General features: G+C 42.2%; 1 protein-coding gene across 3 annotated transcripts in view; it reads left to right on the forward strand.

Moving 5' to 3' along the window:
- The window catches only part of dgkb (diacylglycerol kinase, beta), a 794,652-nt gene that overhangs the window by 274,421 nt on the left and 503,900 nt on the right, over window positions 1–16,331 (forward strand). For all 3 annotated transcript variants that reach the window (XM_087987111.1, XM_087987112.1, XM_087987113.1), the window contains exons 11-12: window positions 2,090–2,178; window positions 2,279–2,395. In XM_087987111.1, coding sequence (XP_087843237.1) covers window positions 2,090–2,178; window positions 2,279–2,395 — 206 coding nt within the window. The remainder of the gene's footprint in view (window positions 1–2,089; window positions 2,179–2,278; window positions 2,396–16,331) is intronic.

The raw sequence follows: 16,331 nt of genomic DNA on the forward strand, positions 1-16,331 counted from the left end.
AAACTTGGGTAATTTGAATTAAACAATTTGAATTAGGGGGCATGTACCATATTATGTGTCAGATTAAAACCACAGACCATAATAAATGGAACAACTGTCGTCGCTTGGTAGTACTGAACTTGAGTATTACTGAAAAAAACATCATGTTTTTGAAGCTTTTCATTTTGTACCCAATCATGACAGGCACAAGAATACTAAATTACAAATACCGCAACAATTCTCCTCCCACACCCCTCTCAGATTTCCAGTCTTCTCAGCCCCCTTTTCCCCCCACCCCTCCGTTCCTGATGAAGAGCTTATGCCCGAAATGTCGACTCTCCTGCTCCTCAGATGCTGCCTGACCAGCTGTGCTCTGGTCAGCTGGTCCAGTGCCACACTTTGACTGACTCTCTACCATCTGCAGTCCTCACTTTCTTCTACTTCCTCGCTAGTTTAACCAGATATGCATGAGAAGCATTGTTGTGTTTGTTTCATCCATGAAGATGTTAAATAATGTAAATGGTGGCGTCAACAGTCTGTACCAGTGTATGCATTATTGCAGGCGGCTAGCCCACCCTTAAATCTGTTGAAGGCCTTACGTGGCTAATGAGCTCCCATGTTAGAGCCTCAGTGTGTCTCTGAAGCAGTTTTTGAATCTGAGAGTCGAGGTGATGCATTGCAGCTTTGATTGCATGTACTGGCACTGAGCAAGAAGGGGATGTCTCCTGTCAGGACGATCAGGAGCACACTCCAGACTTATACCCCACGTTCTGTGCTTCCATTCCTAGTCTCTGAACCATTGCCGTACCACCCGTGTGGAGATCTCCCAAGTGAGACTGTTCAAAATCTTTGGACCTATCTCAAGACAGGACATCTTCTCTTCCTCTTTTAGACTATTTGTAGTTCCAACAGTGACTCCTACTTTCTCTTCCTCTGCTGGGACTGTAGAGCTGTCAGTCAATCAGAGTGGCTAACTCCTTTGACTTACTGCTTGCTGCCTTCAACTTGCCACCTTGTCTGAGTTGCCACCAGTCCCTCCCCACCACTCCCACCTGCCCCTGCTCCCTCTAAACTTCCTGCTTTGTCACTTCACTCTTCTGAGCTCCCACTTGCTGAGAGGGAAGGAGGCAGTGAGTGGAGCTATGAGCAGGGAAGTAAAGAGCAGAAGGGTCGATGAGAAGACCCTATGAAAGATAACTCCTGAGTGATAGCTTCGAGCTCCAGGAACTGATGTGAGTGAGTTTCACCCATTAAATCTACCTGATTAGCCATGGCAGACTTGGCTTTCATCCATTAATTTTCTGTTATGGTGGAGCCAATGGGTTCTTTGCTCTTGGCCTATAGTGGCAGTAGTCCACACACAATGATCAGGATATGTACAGACATTATAATTAAGTGCAGGACATTTGATAGACTGTTGTGCTTTGTGCCGGTTCAAAGCTTAGAGAAAATACTGGTCATGATCTCGGTGAATAGTGAAACAGATTTGAGGAACTGAATGGCAGACTCTTACTTTCATCTTCAGTCGTCTATAAAAAGAAAATAATCACATGGCCTTTTGACTGCTGGGTGGCACCGTGTCTCAGTGGTTAGCACTGCAGCCTCACAGCACCAGGGACTTGGGTTTGATTCCAGCCTCAGGCAACTGTCTGTGTGGAGTTTGCACATTCTCCCTGTGTCTGTGTGGGTTTCCTCCGTGCTCCGGTTTCCTCCCACAGTCCAAAGATGTGCAGGTCAGGTGGATTGGCCATGTTAAATTGCCTATAGTGTTAGATGCATTAGTCAGAGGGAAATGGGTCTGGGCGGGTTACTTTTCGGAGGGTCGGTGTGGACTTGTTGGGCCGAAGGCCTGTTTCACACTGTAGGGAATCTAATCTAATCTAATCTAATCTAATCTAATCTAATCTAATCTAATCCATATTGAACTTAGATCCACCGGATATTTAAATCAAGTGCTGAACGTTTATATGTATGTGTATTTTGATCATAATCTGCTTTTATCTTGCAGGAAAATAAAATACTTGTCAACTTGATACACAATCTGCTTTTGCTGGTTTTAGTCATGGAGTATAAAGACTAAGATGACTGACCTGTATTTTTAATTTTGTAGTTTGCAAGTATACAGTTCATGAGCGTTGTGTGGCCAGAGCCCCACTATCCTGCATTAACACCTATGTCAAGTCAAAAAAGAATGCTACTGTAAGCCGTCCTCTAATTTAACTCTCACTGTGAATTGCATTTACTTCAAATTCCAGAGTTGGTATGTTTTCTAAACCAATGATATGCATGTCTTCCATAGGTAATGCATCACTTTTGGGTGGAGGGAAACTGCCCAAAAAAATGTGACAAGTGCCATAAAGCCATCAAATGTTATCAAGGACTTACAGGTCTTCACTGTGTATGGTGTCAGATCACTGTAAGTATTATAGCTCCATCCATCCACAAATAATAACTAATGCCAACAAGAACAGAGGGTGTCTGAATAGCAAAGCTTTTAAGTTGTTTTTAAGTTGTTCTATTTCAATTATGAATATACAGCAAACCTCACTGCACTATGTATTCTTTCATGTCATGTAATATATAGAATTTCCTTATTATGATTTAACGTTGTGTCGCAATTTTAGAGTAAGATGAAGTAATGAAGTAATAAATTGTTTTGTGATTTTGATGAATTTGGAGCTGTCATATGGTGGCAGCAAAAGTTTTGACCTGACATTTTTTAACGTTTTGAAAAGACAGAAATGAGGAGTTTCATGCATTTCAGACTATTTGGTACAAATTGCAGAACATGATTTCAACTTGCTGCCTGTTTTTTTTTAAAAAACAATATTTGTTTTAACTGCTGTTAATATTATGTCGTAGTTCATTAAATTGAACATAATGGCAAGTCATTAGGTTGTGGAGTGATGATAATTTCATGTGTTTCAAATATCAATAGAAATCTGTTTAAAAAGAACACAAAATGCTCAATAGGAACAGCAGCATCTGTGAAGTAAAAATCAGAAATTCCAGATGAACGAGCTTTGTCCAAATTGGACATAATGGGGAGAAATTTTTAAGGAAAGCAACTTTTTTTTTAAAAAGTAGAAGCAGTACATCAGTGTTCCAAAGGCACATTTCATCCCAAGGTACTGAATTTCCTTCATGAAAAGACAAAGTATGAAACTGATTTTAGAACACTGTACCTGATTTGATTTTAAAAAAACTTTTCCCTAAAAATCATTTTCAGAGGGACAAACAAAATCGACTATGAAGCTTTTTCCAAACATGAAATAAAAACAAAATACCGGACTGCGAGAAATTTGGGAAAAACATAACAGAATGCTGGAGAAACTCAGTGGGCCTGGCAGGACCTGTGAAGAGAGAAACAGTTCATGTTTTTAGACTGGAATGACTCTTTATAACAGGCATTCAGTAGAGTAGGTTGGGAGAACCTCTTCTTTAAGTAGAGCCGGTACATCATTTACACCCATCTGAGGGCATAGGCAAGAATTCAGTTTAACACTTCACCCAAAAATATTGCAATTCAGATAATGTAGTAATGAATTGGCTTCCCAGCCTAGGTTTGAACAATCTTCTAATACTGAAGCAAGAATGTTATCACTCAGCTAAGACTAACCAAAAAAAAACCTACTATAAGATCATAAGACATAAGAGTGGAAGTTAGACCATTATCAAAGATATGTGCTGTTACATTGACAGTTTTACTGTGTTTTGCTATATTTTTAATTATTTTGATAATGGAGCTGTGTATGGTAACCTAGAGTAATAAGTAGACAGTTTTTCATCTTAGCTTGATGATTGGGAAGCATTAATTGTACCACGTTCAGTGCCAGGCAATGATTATCTTCAACAACAAGTTCAAACCCTCAACTCTACCTTCAATGCCACCATTTTTCAAAGTTTATCACCACTATACAGATTTTATTGACTGTAAAGTCATCTGGTCCAACCATTCCAATAATGTCCAGATATTCATGCTCCCTTCCTCCATGAGTGGGGATGGGGGAAGGCAGTGTGTGCTGGGGCATTTAGAAGTGGAAAGTCCATCACTGGCCTGACTCCATTCAATTATCTCAGAGTCGGAAGGAACAACCAAAAGCAAATGGGCCAAAACATGAAGACAAGGCACTAGCACTCCCCATTTGGTATATGGTGAGGGAGTCTGAAAGACTCATAGACATTAACAGCACAGAAAACGACCATCTGGATTATCATGCCTGTACTGGTCAACAAAGACCTGACTGCACTAATCTAACTTTTGGATCGTCCTGCAGACTATGGCAATGCAAATGAATATCTAAATATTACTTAAATGATACAAGAATTTCTCTCTCAACCCCCCCCCCCCCCCCCCCCCCCCGCCGAGACATTGAATTCAACATTCCTATCACCCACTAAGTGAAAACAAATTCTCCGTAACTGTCCTTTTAGCTTTCTATCTCTTACTTCAAATCCGTGCGCGCGCGCGCACACACGCACATTCTTTAACCTCTGTACTACTGGAATGAGTGCTGTCCAATCCATTCTATCTATGCACCTCTACCAGGTACCCTTGCAACGTTTGCTGCTTTAAGGAAGACGACTCCAGCCTATCTAATTTTTCCTTCTAGCTCAGACCTTCCAGCCCTGGCAGTATCCTGGTAAAAACTGGAAGTACTGGAGTAACCCAGCAGGTCTGGCAGGATCTGGAGAGAAACAGAGTTAACGTTTCGAGTCTAACATTACCATTCTTCAAAATGTTAACTCTGTTTCTCTCTTGATGCAACCAGGACTGCTGGGTTTCTCCACCATTTCATGTTTTTATTTTCTAGGATCTGAAATATTTTGCTTTTATTTGAAACATTCTAGTAAATTTCCCCTGCATTCTGTCTATTGCAATTGGATCCTTCCCATAATGTGGAGATCAGAATTGCATGCAGAACTCCAGTTGTGTCCTAACCAGTGTTCTGTGTCAATGCACTCAATGTCCTCAGGGAGGGAGTTCCAGGATTTTAATACGGTGACAGTGAGGGAATAGCAATATACTTCCAAGTCAGGATGGTGAGTGGCTCTGAGGGGAATTTTGAAGATGGTGGTCTTTGCATACATCTACCATCATTGTTCTTCTAAGTGGTAGTGGTCCGGGTTTGAAATGAACTGTCTAATGAGGCTTGGTGGACTCCTGCATTTCTGTACATAGGACACACTGCTGCTACTGAGTGTTGGTTCTGGAAGGAATGAATGTTTGTGGATGTGGTGCCAATCAAGTAGACTGCCTTGCCCTTGATTGCATCAAACTCCATGTTGTTGGAGCTGTGCTCATCTAGATAAGTAGAGAGTATTTGAGCACATTCCTGACTTGTCCCTTGTAGATAGTGAACAATCTTTGTAGAGTTAGAAGATGAGTTACTCGCAGCAACATTCTTAGCCTCTGATGATTGTATTGATATGTCTAGCCCATGATAATATTCGAGTCACCTGTCACCCCCAAGATGTTGTTGGCATGGGATTCAGTGATATTAATGCCATTGAATGTCATGGAACAGTGGTTAGGTTCTTTGTTCTTGGAGATGGTCATTGCCTGGCATTTGTCTAACTCTATTACTTGCCACTTTTCAGCCCAAGATTGGATACTATCCATGAGTTGCTGCATTCCAACTTGGGGGTATATATATACTGATGATTGTACAACATTCAGCACATTCCGCAACTCTTCAGATACTGAAGCAGCCACACCTGGACAATATTCAGGAAAGAGGGCTTGAGGATAACATAGTTAAGAAGGCATATGAGATACTTTTCTTTATTAGGGGAGAAAGTGAGGACTGCAGATGCTGGAGATCAGAGCTGAAAATGTGTTGCTGGAAAAGCGCAGCAGGTCAGGCAGCATCCAAGGAACAGGAGAATCGACGTTTCGGGCATAAGCCCTTCTTCAGGAATGATTCCTGAAGAAGGGCTTATGCCCGAAACATCGATTCTCCTGTTCCTTGGATGCTGCCTGACTTGCTGCGCTTTTCCAGCAACACATTTTCAGCACTTTTCTTTATTAGTCATGGAGGTTGTGATGGAGTTGTATAAGACACTGCCACAGTTGGAGTACCATTTACAGTTGTGGTTTCCACATTACAGGCTGGATGTGATTGTATTCAAGTGGGTGTAGTGCCCATTTACCAGGATATTGCCTCAGGTGGAGTGTTTCACCGATGGAGCAAGACTGGATAGGCTGGGCTTATTTTCCTTGAAGAAGGGAAAGGTGAGGGGACACCAAGTTCACGCATACAAAATTGTGAGAGGCTTAAATAGCATAAATAGAACAAGGCTTTTCCCCTGAGCGAAGGGGTAAAAAAAAACAGGTTGCATAGACTTAAGGGAAAAGTGGTGACGAGGTTTTAAGGATTTTTTATACACAAAAGATGGGGTATGTGGACCCATCATATATAAGAAATATTTAGATGGCTATTTGAAATACACAAAAAGGTAAAATCACTGTAGCTCTACCAGACTTTAGGGCTGCTGTCTCATTACAGAGAGAGGACGAGTGGTGATTTAATCTAAGGGTCAATATATCTCATGCAAGGGGAGAAGTTAAGAAGTAGAGTCCTTCATGATGATCTCAACTGGTGCAGGAATTGAACCCACCCCGGAAACAGACCCTTAGGTCCAGCCCGTCCATGCCGACCAGATATCCCAACCCACTCTCGTCCCACTTGCCAGCACCCGGCCCATATCCCTCCAAACCCTTCCTATTCATATACCCATCCAAATGCCTCTTAAATGTTACAATTGTACCAGCCTCCACCACATCCTCTCGCAGCTCATTCCATACACGTACCACCCTCTGCGTGAAAAGGTTGCCCCTTAGGTCTCTTTTATATCCTTCCCCTCTCACTCTAAACCTATGCCCTCTAGTTCTGGACTCCCCAACCCCAGGGAAAAGACTTTGTCTATTTATCCTCTCCATGCCCCTCATAATTTTGTAAAACTCTATAAGGTCACCCCTCAGCCTCCGACACTCCAGGGAAAACAGCCCCAGCCTGTTCAGCCTCTCCCTATAGCTCAGATCCTCCAACCCTGACAACATCCTTGTAAATCTTTTCTGAACCCTTTCAAGTTTCACAACATCTTTCCGATAGGAAGGAAACCAGAATTGCATGCAACATTCCAACAGTGGCCTAAGCAATGTCCTGTAGAGCTGCAACATGACCTCCCAACACCTGTACTCAATACTCTAACCAAACGCCTTCTTCACTATCTTATCTACCTGCAACTCCACTTTCAAGGAGCTATGAACCTTTACTCCAAGGTCTTTTTGTTCAGCAACACTCCCTAGGACCTTACCATTAAGTGTATAAGTCCTGCTAAGATTTGCTTTCCCAAAATGCAGCACCTCGCATTTATCTGAATTAAACTCCATCTGTCACTTCTCAGCCCATTGGCCCATCTGGTCCAGATACTGTTGTAATCTAAGGTAACCCTCTTCGCTGTCCACTACACTTCCAATTTTGGTGTCATCTGCAAACTTAACTGTACCTCTTATGCTCGCATCCAAATCATTTATGTAAATGACAAAAAGTAGAGGACCCAGCACCGATCCTTGTGGCACTCCACTGGTCACCGGCCTCCAGTCAGAAAAACAACCTTCCACCACCACCCTCTGTCTTCTACTTTGAGTCAGTTCTGTATCCAAATGGCTAGTTCTCCCTGTATTCCATGAAATCTAACCTTGCTAATCAGTCTCCCATGGGGAACCTTGGGGAACGCCTTACTGAAGTCCATATAGATCACATCTACTACTCTGCCCTCATCAATCTTCTTTGTTACTTCTTCAAAAAACTCAATCAAGTTTGTGAGACATGATTTCCCACGCACAAAGCCATGTTGACTATCCCTAATCAGTCCTTACCTTTCCAAATACATGTACATCCTGTCCCTCAGGATTCCCTCCAACAACTTGCCCACCACCGAGGTCAGGCTCACCGGTCTATAGTTCCCTGGCTTGTCTTTACCGCCCTTCTTAAACAGTGGCACCACGTTTGCCAACCTCCAGTCTTCCGGCACCTCACCTGTGCCTATTGATAATACAAATAGCTCAGCAAGAGGCCCAGCAATCACTTCTCTAGCTTCCCACAGAGTTCTCAGGTATACCTGATCAGGTCCTGGGGATTTATCCATCTTTAACTGTTTCAAGACATCCAGCACTTCCTCCTCTGTAATCTGGACATTTTGCAAGATGTCACCATCTATTTCCGTACAGTCTATATCTTCCATTTCCTTTTCCACAGTAAATACCCCTGATGCAAAATATTCATTTAGTATCTCTCCCATTTTCTGTGGCTCCACACAAAAGCCACCTTGCTGATCTTTGAGGAGCCCTATTCTCTCCCTAGTTACCCTTTGTCCTTAATATATTTGTAAAATCCCTTTGGATTCTCCTTAATTCTATTTGCCAAAGGTATCTCATGTCCCCTTTTTGCCCTCCTGATTTCCCTCTTAAGTATACTCCTACTTCCTTTATGCTCTTCTAAGGATTCACTCGATCTATCCTGTCTATAGCTGACATATGCTTCCTTCTTTTTCTTAACCAAACCCTCAATTTCTTTAGTCATCCAGCATTCCCTATACCTATCAGCCTTCCCTTTCACCCTGACAGGAATATACTTTCTCTGGATTCTTGTTATCTCATTTCTGAAGGCTTTCCATTTTCCAGCCGTCCCTTTACCTGTGAACATCTGCCTCCAATCAGCTTTCGAAAGTTCTTGTCTAATACCATCAAAATTGGCCTTTCTCCAATTTAGAACTTCAACTTTTAGATCTGGTCTATCCTTTTCCATCACTATTTTAAAACAAATAGAATTATGGTCGATGGCCCCAAAGTGCTCCCCCACTGACACCTCAGTTCACCTGCTCTCTCTTATTTCCCAAGAATAGGTCAAGTTTTGCACCTTCTCTAGGTACATCCACATACTGAATCAGAAAATTGTCTTGTACACACTTAAGAAATTCCTCTCCATCTAAACCTTTAACACTATGGCAGTCCCAGTCGATGTTTGGAAAGTTAAAATCCCTGACCATAACTACCCTATTATTCTTACAGATTGCTGAGATCTCCTTACAAGTTTGTTTCTCAATTTCCCTCTGACTATTAGGGGGTCTATAATACAATCCCAATAAGGTGATCATCCCTTTCTTATTTCTCAGTTCCACCCGAATAACTTCCCTGGATGTATTTCTGGGAATATCCTCCCTTAGCACAGCTTTAATGCTATCCCTTATCAAAAATGCCTCTCCCCCTCCTCTCTTGCCTCCCTTTCTATCCTTCCTGCAGCATTTGTATCCTGGAACATTAAGCTGCCAGTCCTGCCCCTCCCTGAGCCATGTTTCTGTAATTGCTATGCTATCCCAGTCCCATGTTCCTAACCATTCCCTGAGTTGATCTGCCTTCCCTGTTAGGCCCCTTGTATTGAAATAAATGCAGTTTAATTTATTAGTCCTACCTGTTTGACTCATGTCTGTTCTCAAATGTACCAGTCTCAGATTGATCTCTTTCCTCTTTATCTCCCTGGGTCCCAACCCCCACCTTACTAGTTTAAATCCTCCCGAGCAGTTCTAGCAAATTTCCCTGCCAGTATATTAGTCCCCTTCCAATTTAGGTGCAATCTGTCCTTCTTGTACAGGTCACTTCTACCCCAAAAGAGATTCCAATGATCCAAAAATGTGAATCTTTCTCCCATACACCAGCTCCTCAGCCATGCATTCATCTGCTCTGTCCTCCTATTCCTGCCCTCACTAGCTCGTAGCACCAGGGGTAATCCAGATATTACTTTCCTTGAGGACCTTCTTTTTAAATTTCTGCCTAACTCTCTGTAATCTCCCTTCAGAATCTCAACCTTTTCCCTTCCTATATCGTTGGTTCCAATGTGGACAATGACCTCCTGCTGGCCCCTCTCCCCCGTGAGAACATTCTGCACCCTCGCTGAGACATCCTTGATCCTGGCACCAGGGAAACAACACACCATTCTGCTTTTTCTCTACTGGCCATAGAAACGTCTGTCTGTACCTTGAACCAGTGAATCCCCTAACACAATTGATCTCTTGGAAGCCGATGTATTTCTCGTTGCATTAGAGCTAGTCTCAATACCAGAAACTTGGCTGTTCGTGCTACGTCCCCTGAGAATCCATCACCCCCTACATTTTCCAAAACAGCATACCTGTTTGAAATGGGTATATCCACAAAAAACTCCTGCCCTAGGTGCCTACCTCTCTTACCCTTCCTGGAGTTAACCCATCTATGTCACTGTCCCCCCCCTTCCCATAACTGCCATCCATCACATACTGTTGTCTGCTGATTGAGGCTGGTTTGAAGGTATTGGGCCAATGCAAGCGTACGGAGTGATGCTCGGGTTGCAGAGTAGACTGTTTACTGAGTGAGGCTGGTAGAATGATAGGTGTGAAGAGTCTGCTGGATGAGGTGAGAATTAAATGCCTAGATGGGGGAGTGGGGAGAAGTGAGTGCTCCAAAGAGGAGTCTCTGAGAACCCAATGGATACAGATGTGAAAAGGAGGGGAGGTGACAAGGGAAAAGTGGGTACTGCAGATGCTGGAGATTAGAGTCAAGATTAGAGTGGTGCTGGAAAAGCACAGCAGGTCAGGCAGCATCCAAGGAGCAGGAAAATCAACGTTTCGGGCAAAAGCCCTTCATCAAGTGTGAAGTCTGTCATCAAAGCAGTGCCTAGCTAACTGGGATCTAAAAATACTTGAAGCCACAGGTATTGAATTTCTTGCAATGAATGTTTCTTAATGAATTGCGCATCAATTATTTAATGAAAAACATTTTCCAATTGAAATATGTAGTGTTTACAAAGTTTTATCTTTCCTTGTGTGCAGCTCAACATTTAATGGAGAGTGGATACTTATTGAGGATAACATCAAACTCTTTTAATTCTGCTTCTGCAAGGGCAAAAACTCCTTTTCAGCAAAAATACAAAACATGATGTTACTACATGACTACATCTTAACTAAGGAAGGGATTACTGAGATTTAAAATATCGCTCTGAAAATCAAGCTGTAGCATTTGAGAATTCTCAAGAAGAGCCCTTGAAGAAAAATAAAATTTATTCACAGTGGTCAGGTTTTTGTTCATGAAGTGTTAAGTGATGTCAGTCAGGTTCCTCACCTGCTACTCCTGGATACAGTTGCAGAGACAGTCAGAGAGGCTGCTGAAAGCAGCAGTGAGTTGTCTGAATAGCTCTCCTCAGTGCTCTGGGTCTTAGAAACAAAGAATGCAACAGAACATCCGCTTAGCCCTCAACCCTCTGACAGGTTCATTCCTCCCCAGTTAACTTTATGCCAACTCAAACTGGCCCTTCATACTCTGCATGTCAACTTGTACCACTCTAACAATGTCCTGTGGGCCCTGCTATCCACCATATCAAAGCATGTTCCTCTATCCACATCCCGTGAACTATTATCGTCCCTGTCATAACTCATGCCAACCAATGCACCCCATACACCATCCTTTGCCTTTACACCCTCCATCCCTCCTTGCCAATTCATCTTGCATTCATCAGACCACAGGGGCCATGCTGAGGATGAAATAAATGAAGTTCTAAGTGTTTATTGATAACTTACCTCTTTTTTTTAAAAAAAACGAGTTTAATTTATTAAAATTCATTCACTATATTTACATTCCTTCAACAACCCAATCCAGTATAAAAACAAGCATTTGTATTCATATCTCACATCAGAGATTTTGTAGCTGCTTATATCTATCAAGCAAACTCTGATCTAATGGCCTCCCAATGTGACAATGATAAGTCATGAAAACCTTCATGCACATAAATCCTGTAATGATAGCCTTCAGACTATGTCAATGTCAAATAGCAGACACTGATTATTTTTAAAGCTGCTTTTCTTAATTTAAAGTGTGAAATTTTAAATACCTTGACCGTTTAGTTCCAATAAACATAACCAGTATGGACATAAATGTGCATAAATATTTATCAACCCCACAGGGTACTTGATCCTTCCAAACGAGCATTACCCTTTCCCACAGAGGTCACTGGACCAATAGGGACCATATTCTTTTACGTTTAGTTCATCACTTGAAAAATGAGAAAATGACAAGCAGATAATAAAAATTGGACCTCTTTAAAGACAACTGCATTTCTCTTCTAATATGTGCATCTGTGTGACCATGAAGTGTGTGCACATGCATGCACACACACAGGCGAACATGAGGGTCAGTGAAGAAACAAAACTTTTCTTTCCCCAGTGTTCTCAAAGCTACTTCTCAATTTACATGTGCTACCTTTTGGTTTTCTGCAGCTCCTTTTTCATTCTTGCAAACCTATTTGTTTGGTGATGCAATTGGAACAAGACAAACATCTTCTGTACTTGTGTGGACATAAATTTGGACTGACACAGTAACAGAATGGAAAGAATTCATCAATATCTTCAATAATTATCAAGCATTTATTAAACATTAAGCCACAACACAAGCAAAGCCATTGATTTCCTGCAAACCAATAGATTTAAATTGGCACAAAATAGCTGATCTTGGTTAACAGGTTTCTTTCCAAAAGAACTGACATACTTTTACATAAAAAAGGTATAATTTTATTTCAATCTTCACAGAATTGAGGGGTTGTGGCTGATGCATTTCCCACATATGCATACAAAACTAATAATTTTGATAATTTCAATCAGGAAGTCACTCCCCTTCTTACTTCATCTCAGATCTTAAAATGAGACTTAACTGTAACAAACAGCGCTGTGTTCATTACAGTAGCGTGGACTTCCTTTTCCCCATGTGGTAGATCCTGAACTTCTGCAGCCTTAAACTGGAGATTTACAAGGAGTTTATTACTTCAGTGATTTAAAGTTTTCCTGACTCATAGTTAATCAGAGTCCTACAGCTTGGAAACAGACCTTTTGGTCCAACTCATACATGTCGACCAGGTATCCTGAACTGAATTAGTCCCATTAAGGATAGGACTTTCTGTCTGTTGAGTCTGCATCATCAAAAATACACTACATCTACAGTTGTCCAACTTACCAGTGCTAGACCCATAGTCTTGAATGTTATAAGATGTCAAGTGTGCAATCGCGTACTACTCGAAGGTTGTGAGGTTTCCTGCCTATCAGATCCCTACAAAACTCTGGGTGAAAAAAGATTTCCTTCAAACTCCTCAAAACCCCCTTGTGTTTAACTGAGTATTTCTTTACTGGCAGATTTCAAATTGTTCTGTGTTTCAGCATCCCTCTCTCCTCCTCCCATCCTCATTCTTTCCCTCTGCTCTTCTTGCAGCATCCTCTGCAATCTGCTGCTTCCTCTTCCCCATCTTACTCCAAAAAAAATCTTCTTGCAGCATTCTCCTCCCACTACTGTATTGCAGTTGCCTCTCCACCCCTTTTGTAGACTCCATTTCCCCCAACTTCCTTTGCAACCTTCATTTGCCCTTCACCATTCGGTGCAATCATCTATACACCCATCGCCAAAAAGCATGGGCTCCTGTACTTCTGCTGAAGACCCGTTCCACAGACCCTAAGAAATGCTTGGACCCAAGCCCACAGCAAGATTCCTGACCACTGTTCCTCCTACCAGTGTCAGCCCACAGCCTTGTCAAATATCCAGGCCCAAGGACCCTGGCAAAAGCTGACTCCCAGCAAAAGGCATGGCCCATACCAAAAGACAGCTCCAACTCTTCTGAAGTTTTACTCACTGCTGCCACTTACTTTCTGCTCCTTCAACCAGTCCAACTGATGGGCTCACTGTTGAGTTCATAGGGAGCAAGCATATGTTGAAGCGAACTTGTGTTTAGAGAAGCAACTCCTCATTTATTCTTTTCATTTCAATTAAGGCATCTTTTCTTCTCTCATTTGGATCCCCCATAGTTGAATTCTCCCTGGCTACTAGGGGTCTGTTTGCTCACCACTCCTGTGTATTTTGGGTGCTGGAGTCAGGTTTGAGGGAAGGACTTCTGGAATTGATGCTGCAATACCATTTTGGCTACAACTCCAGACATAGAGACACTCTCACTGTGGTTTCAAGCCCTGGGTTCAATTAGATGAGCTGAATTCCAGGTTTCCTTTATTGCTTGCCATATTGTGTAGACCAGCAACATTCTGGGTTCAAGCCTCATTTTGAATTTGATCTTAAGCTGGAGTAGGGAAATGAAGTGTGTCCAAATTAGTAGTACTTTTCTTTGCCTGCTGGGGAAATGATTAAGGCGTTTTGATGGGCCACTGTCCAGTCATTTCTGCTTTAAAGTACACTTAGGTGGACATCAGATAAAGATTGATTGAAGAGTCACTGGACTCGAAACATCAACTCTGCTTTCTTTCTAGAAATGCTGCTAGACCTGAGTTTCTTTAGCAATTTCTGTTTTTATGTCAGATAGGGATATATCTGTGCTTGAAGGTTTGACTAAGATTTGTAGCTCGGGTGCCAGTTGTTGTAGTTGTGGGTTGTTTGCTGAGCTGGGAAGTTGATTTGCAGACGTTTTGTCCCCTGTCTAGGTGACATCTTCAGTGCTTTAGAGTCTCCTGTGAAGCACTGCTGTACTGTATCTTCAGGAATTTACTCAGTTCCATTCCTGTTGCTTCTGGGTGCCAGTACTTGTTGTTCATTGTAGTGGCTGGTATATTGTGTCTAGGTCTATATCTAGAATTGCATGAAACACTGTAGAAGACAAACAGGCAGACAACTAGCAATCCACATCCATGAATACCAACTAGCTACTAAACGCCATGACCAGCTGTCCCTAGTCGCCACATACAGCTGACAGGGAGCACATATTCGACTGTGACAACACAACGATCAGAGGACAGCCAGAGAACTTGTAGAAATCCTGAAAGGGTTCAGAAAAGATTTACAAGAATGTTGCCAGGGGTGGAGGATTTGAGCTATCAGGAGAGGTTGAATAGGCTGGGGCTGTTTTCCCTGGAGCGTCAGAGGCTGAGGGGTAAACTTATACAGGTTTATAAAATCATGAGGGACATGAATAGGGTAAATAGACAAAGTCTCTTCCCTAGGGTTGGAGAGTCCAGAACTAGAGGGCATAGGTTTTGGGTGAGAGGGGAAAGATATAAAAGAGACCTAAGGGGCAACTGTTTCACGCAAAAGGTTGTTTGTATATGGAATGAGCTACCAGACGAAGTGGTGGAGGCTGGTACAATTGCGACATTTAAAAGGCATCTGAATGGGCATATGAATAGGAAGGGTTTGGAGGGATATGGGTTGGGTGCTCGCAGGAGGGACTTGATGAGGTTGGGATATCTGGTCAGCATGGACTAGTTGGACCGAAGGGTCTGTTTCTGTGCTGTACATCTCGGTGAATCTGTGACTGTATAAGCATGGCACTCATCCACAGACTCCATCAACAAGCACACAGACCTAGACCCAATAGACCAGCCACTGCAATGAGAATCCAAAAGTATTTGGAATGGAACCAAATAAATTCCAGAAGAGACAGTGCTTCACAGGAGGCTCCAAAGTATTTGTGCTTGCTTGTGTTAACATCCATGGTCAAATAATTTAGTATTGGACATGAAGTGTGGAGTCCCAGCTGGAGAGCTGCTAATAACTATGGAGATGTATGATATTAATTATAGGGCAATATGGAGATTTGGGGTGGGTGGGAGAAGTCTGAAAAGTCTGCAGTGTCCTTTTTTCCCCAAAATAGCCATGTTTGTGACGATGTATTTCAGTGAGAAGGCAGGAAGGAGGGCTATGCACTGGCTGGGTCACAGAGCTTCCTGAACTTAGCAGCCAGAAACATAATGCAGGCTGATCTACTGCCCTCCCATCTCTGTTAGTGTGGTTTCAAAATCAGCAATTGGGAATGCATTTGAAAATTGCCCCTATGAATTTTCTTCCCTAGTAGCGAAAGCAGACGTTTTCTGCCCAGTGATTCCACATAAAATATTGCAGAAAGGATTAGCAGCTGAGAACATCACATTATTACAACTCAGGTAAATATTTTGAAATTGTTAGTGTTGCAGTGTTTTGTTTCACAATCATTTCCTTGCAAATAAGTGTTGTTTTGAAGAGACTTTTCATGCTTAGAGAAAAACACAGGCAAAAACTTTACCCTTTGTGTTGCTGGTAATTGACTTTTATTGAGCGTGAACTGCCATATTGAAGCTCTGTATTTTAATCACATGATTACTGGGTCCAGCCTAGTAACAACAGCTTCCAAGAGCCTAATCAGGGACAAGCAAGGCAGGCTAGTGACATTTACTGTGCAATATTTATTTCTGTCCAACAGTGGCGCAAAACCTACGTCATTATTTTGTAGTTTGTGTCCATTTTTTCTCCTGAGGAACATCTGGCGCATTAAAGGGCACACAACCAATTTGCATTATTTTAA

Source organism: Chiloscyllium plagiosum, unplaced genomic scaffold, assembly GCF_037043375.1.
Source record: "Chiloscyllium plagiosum isolate Xiang-an unplaced genomic scaffold, Cpla_swu_hap1 HiC_scaffold_5, whole genome shotgun sequence".
In the NCBI taxonomy this organism is placed as follows: Eukaryota; Metazoa; Chordata; class Chondrichthyes; order Orectolobiformes; family Hemiscylliidae; genus Chiloscyllium; species Chiloscyllium plagiosum.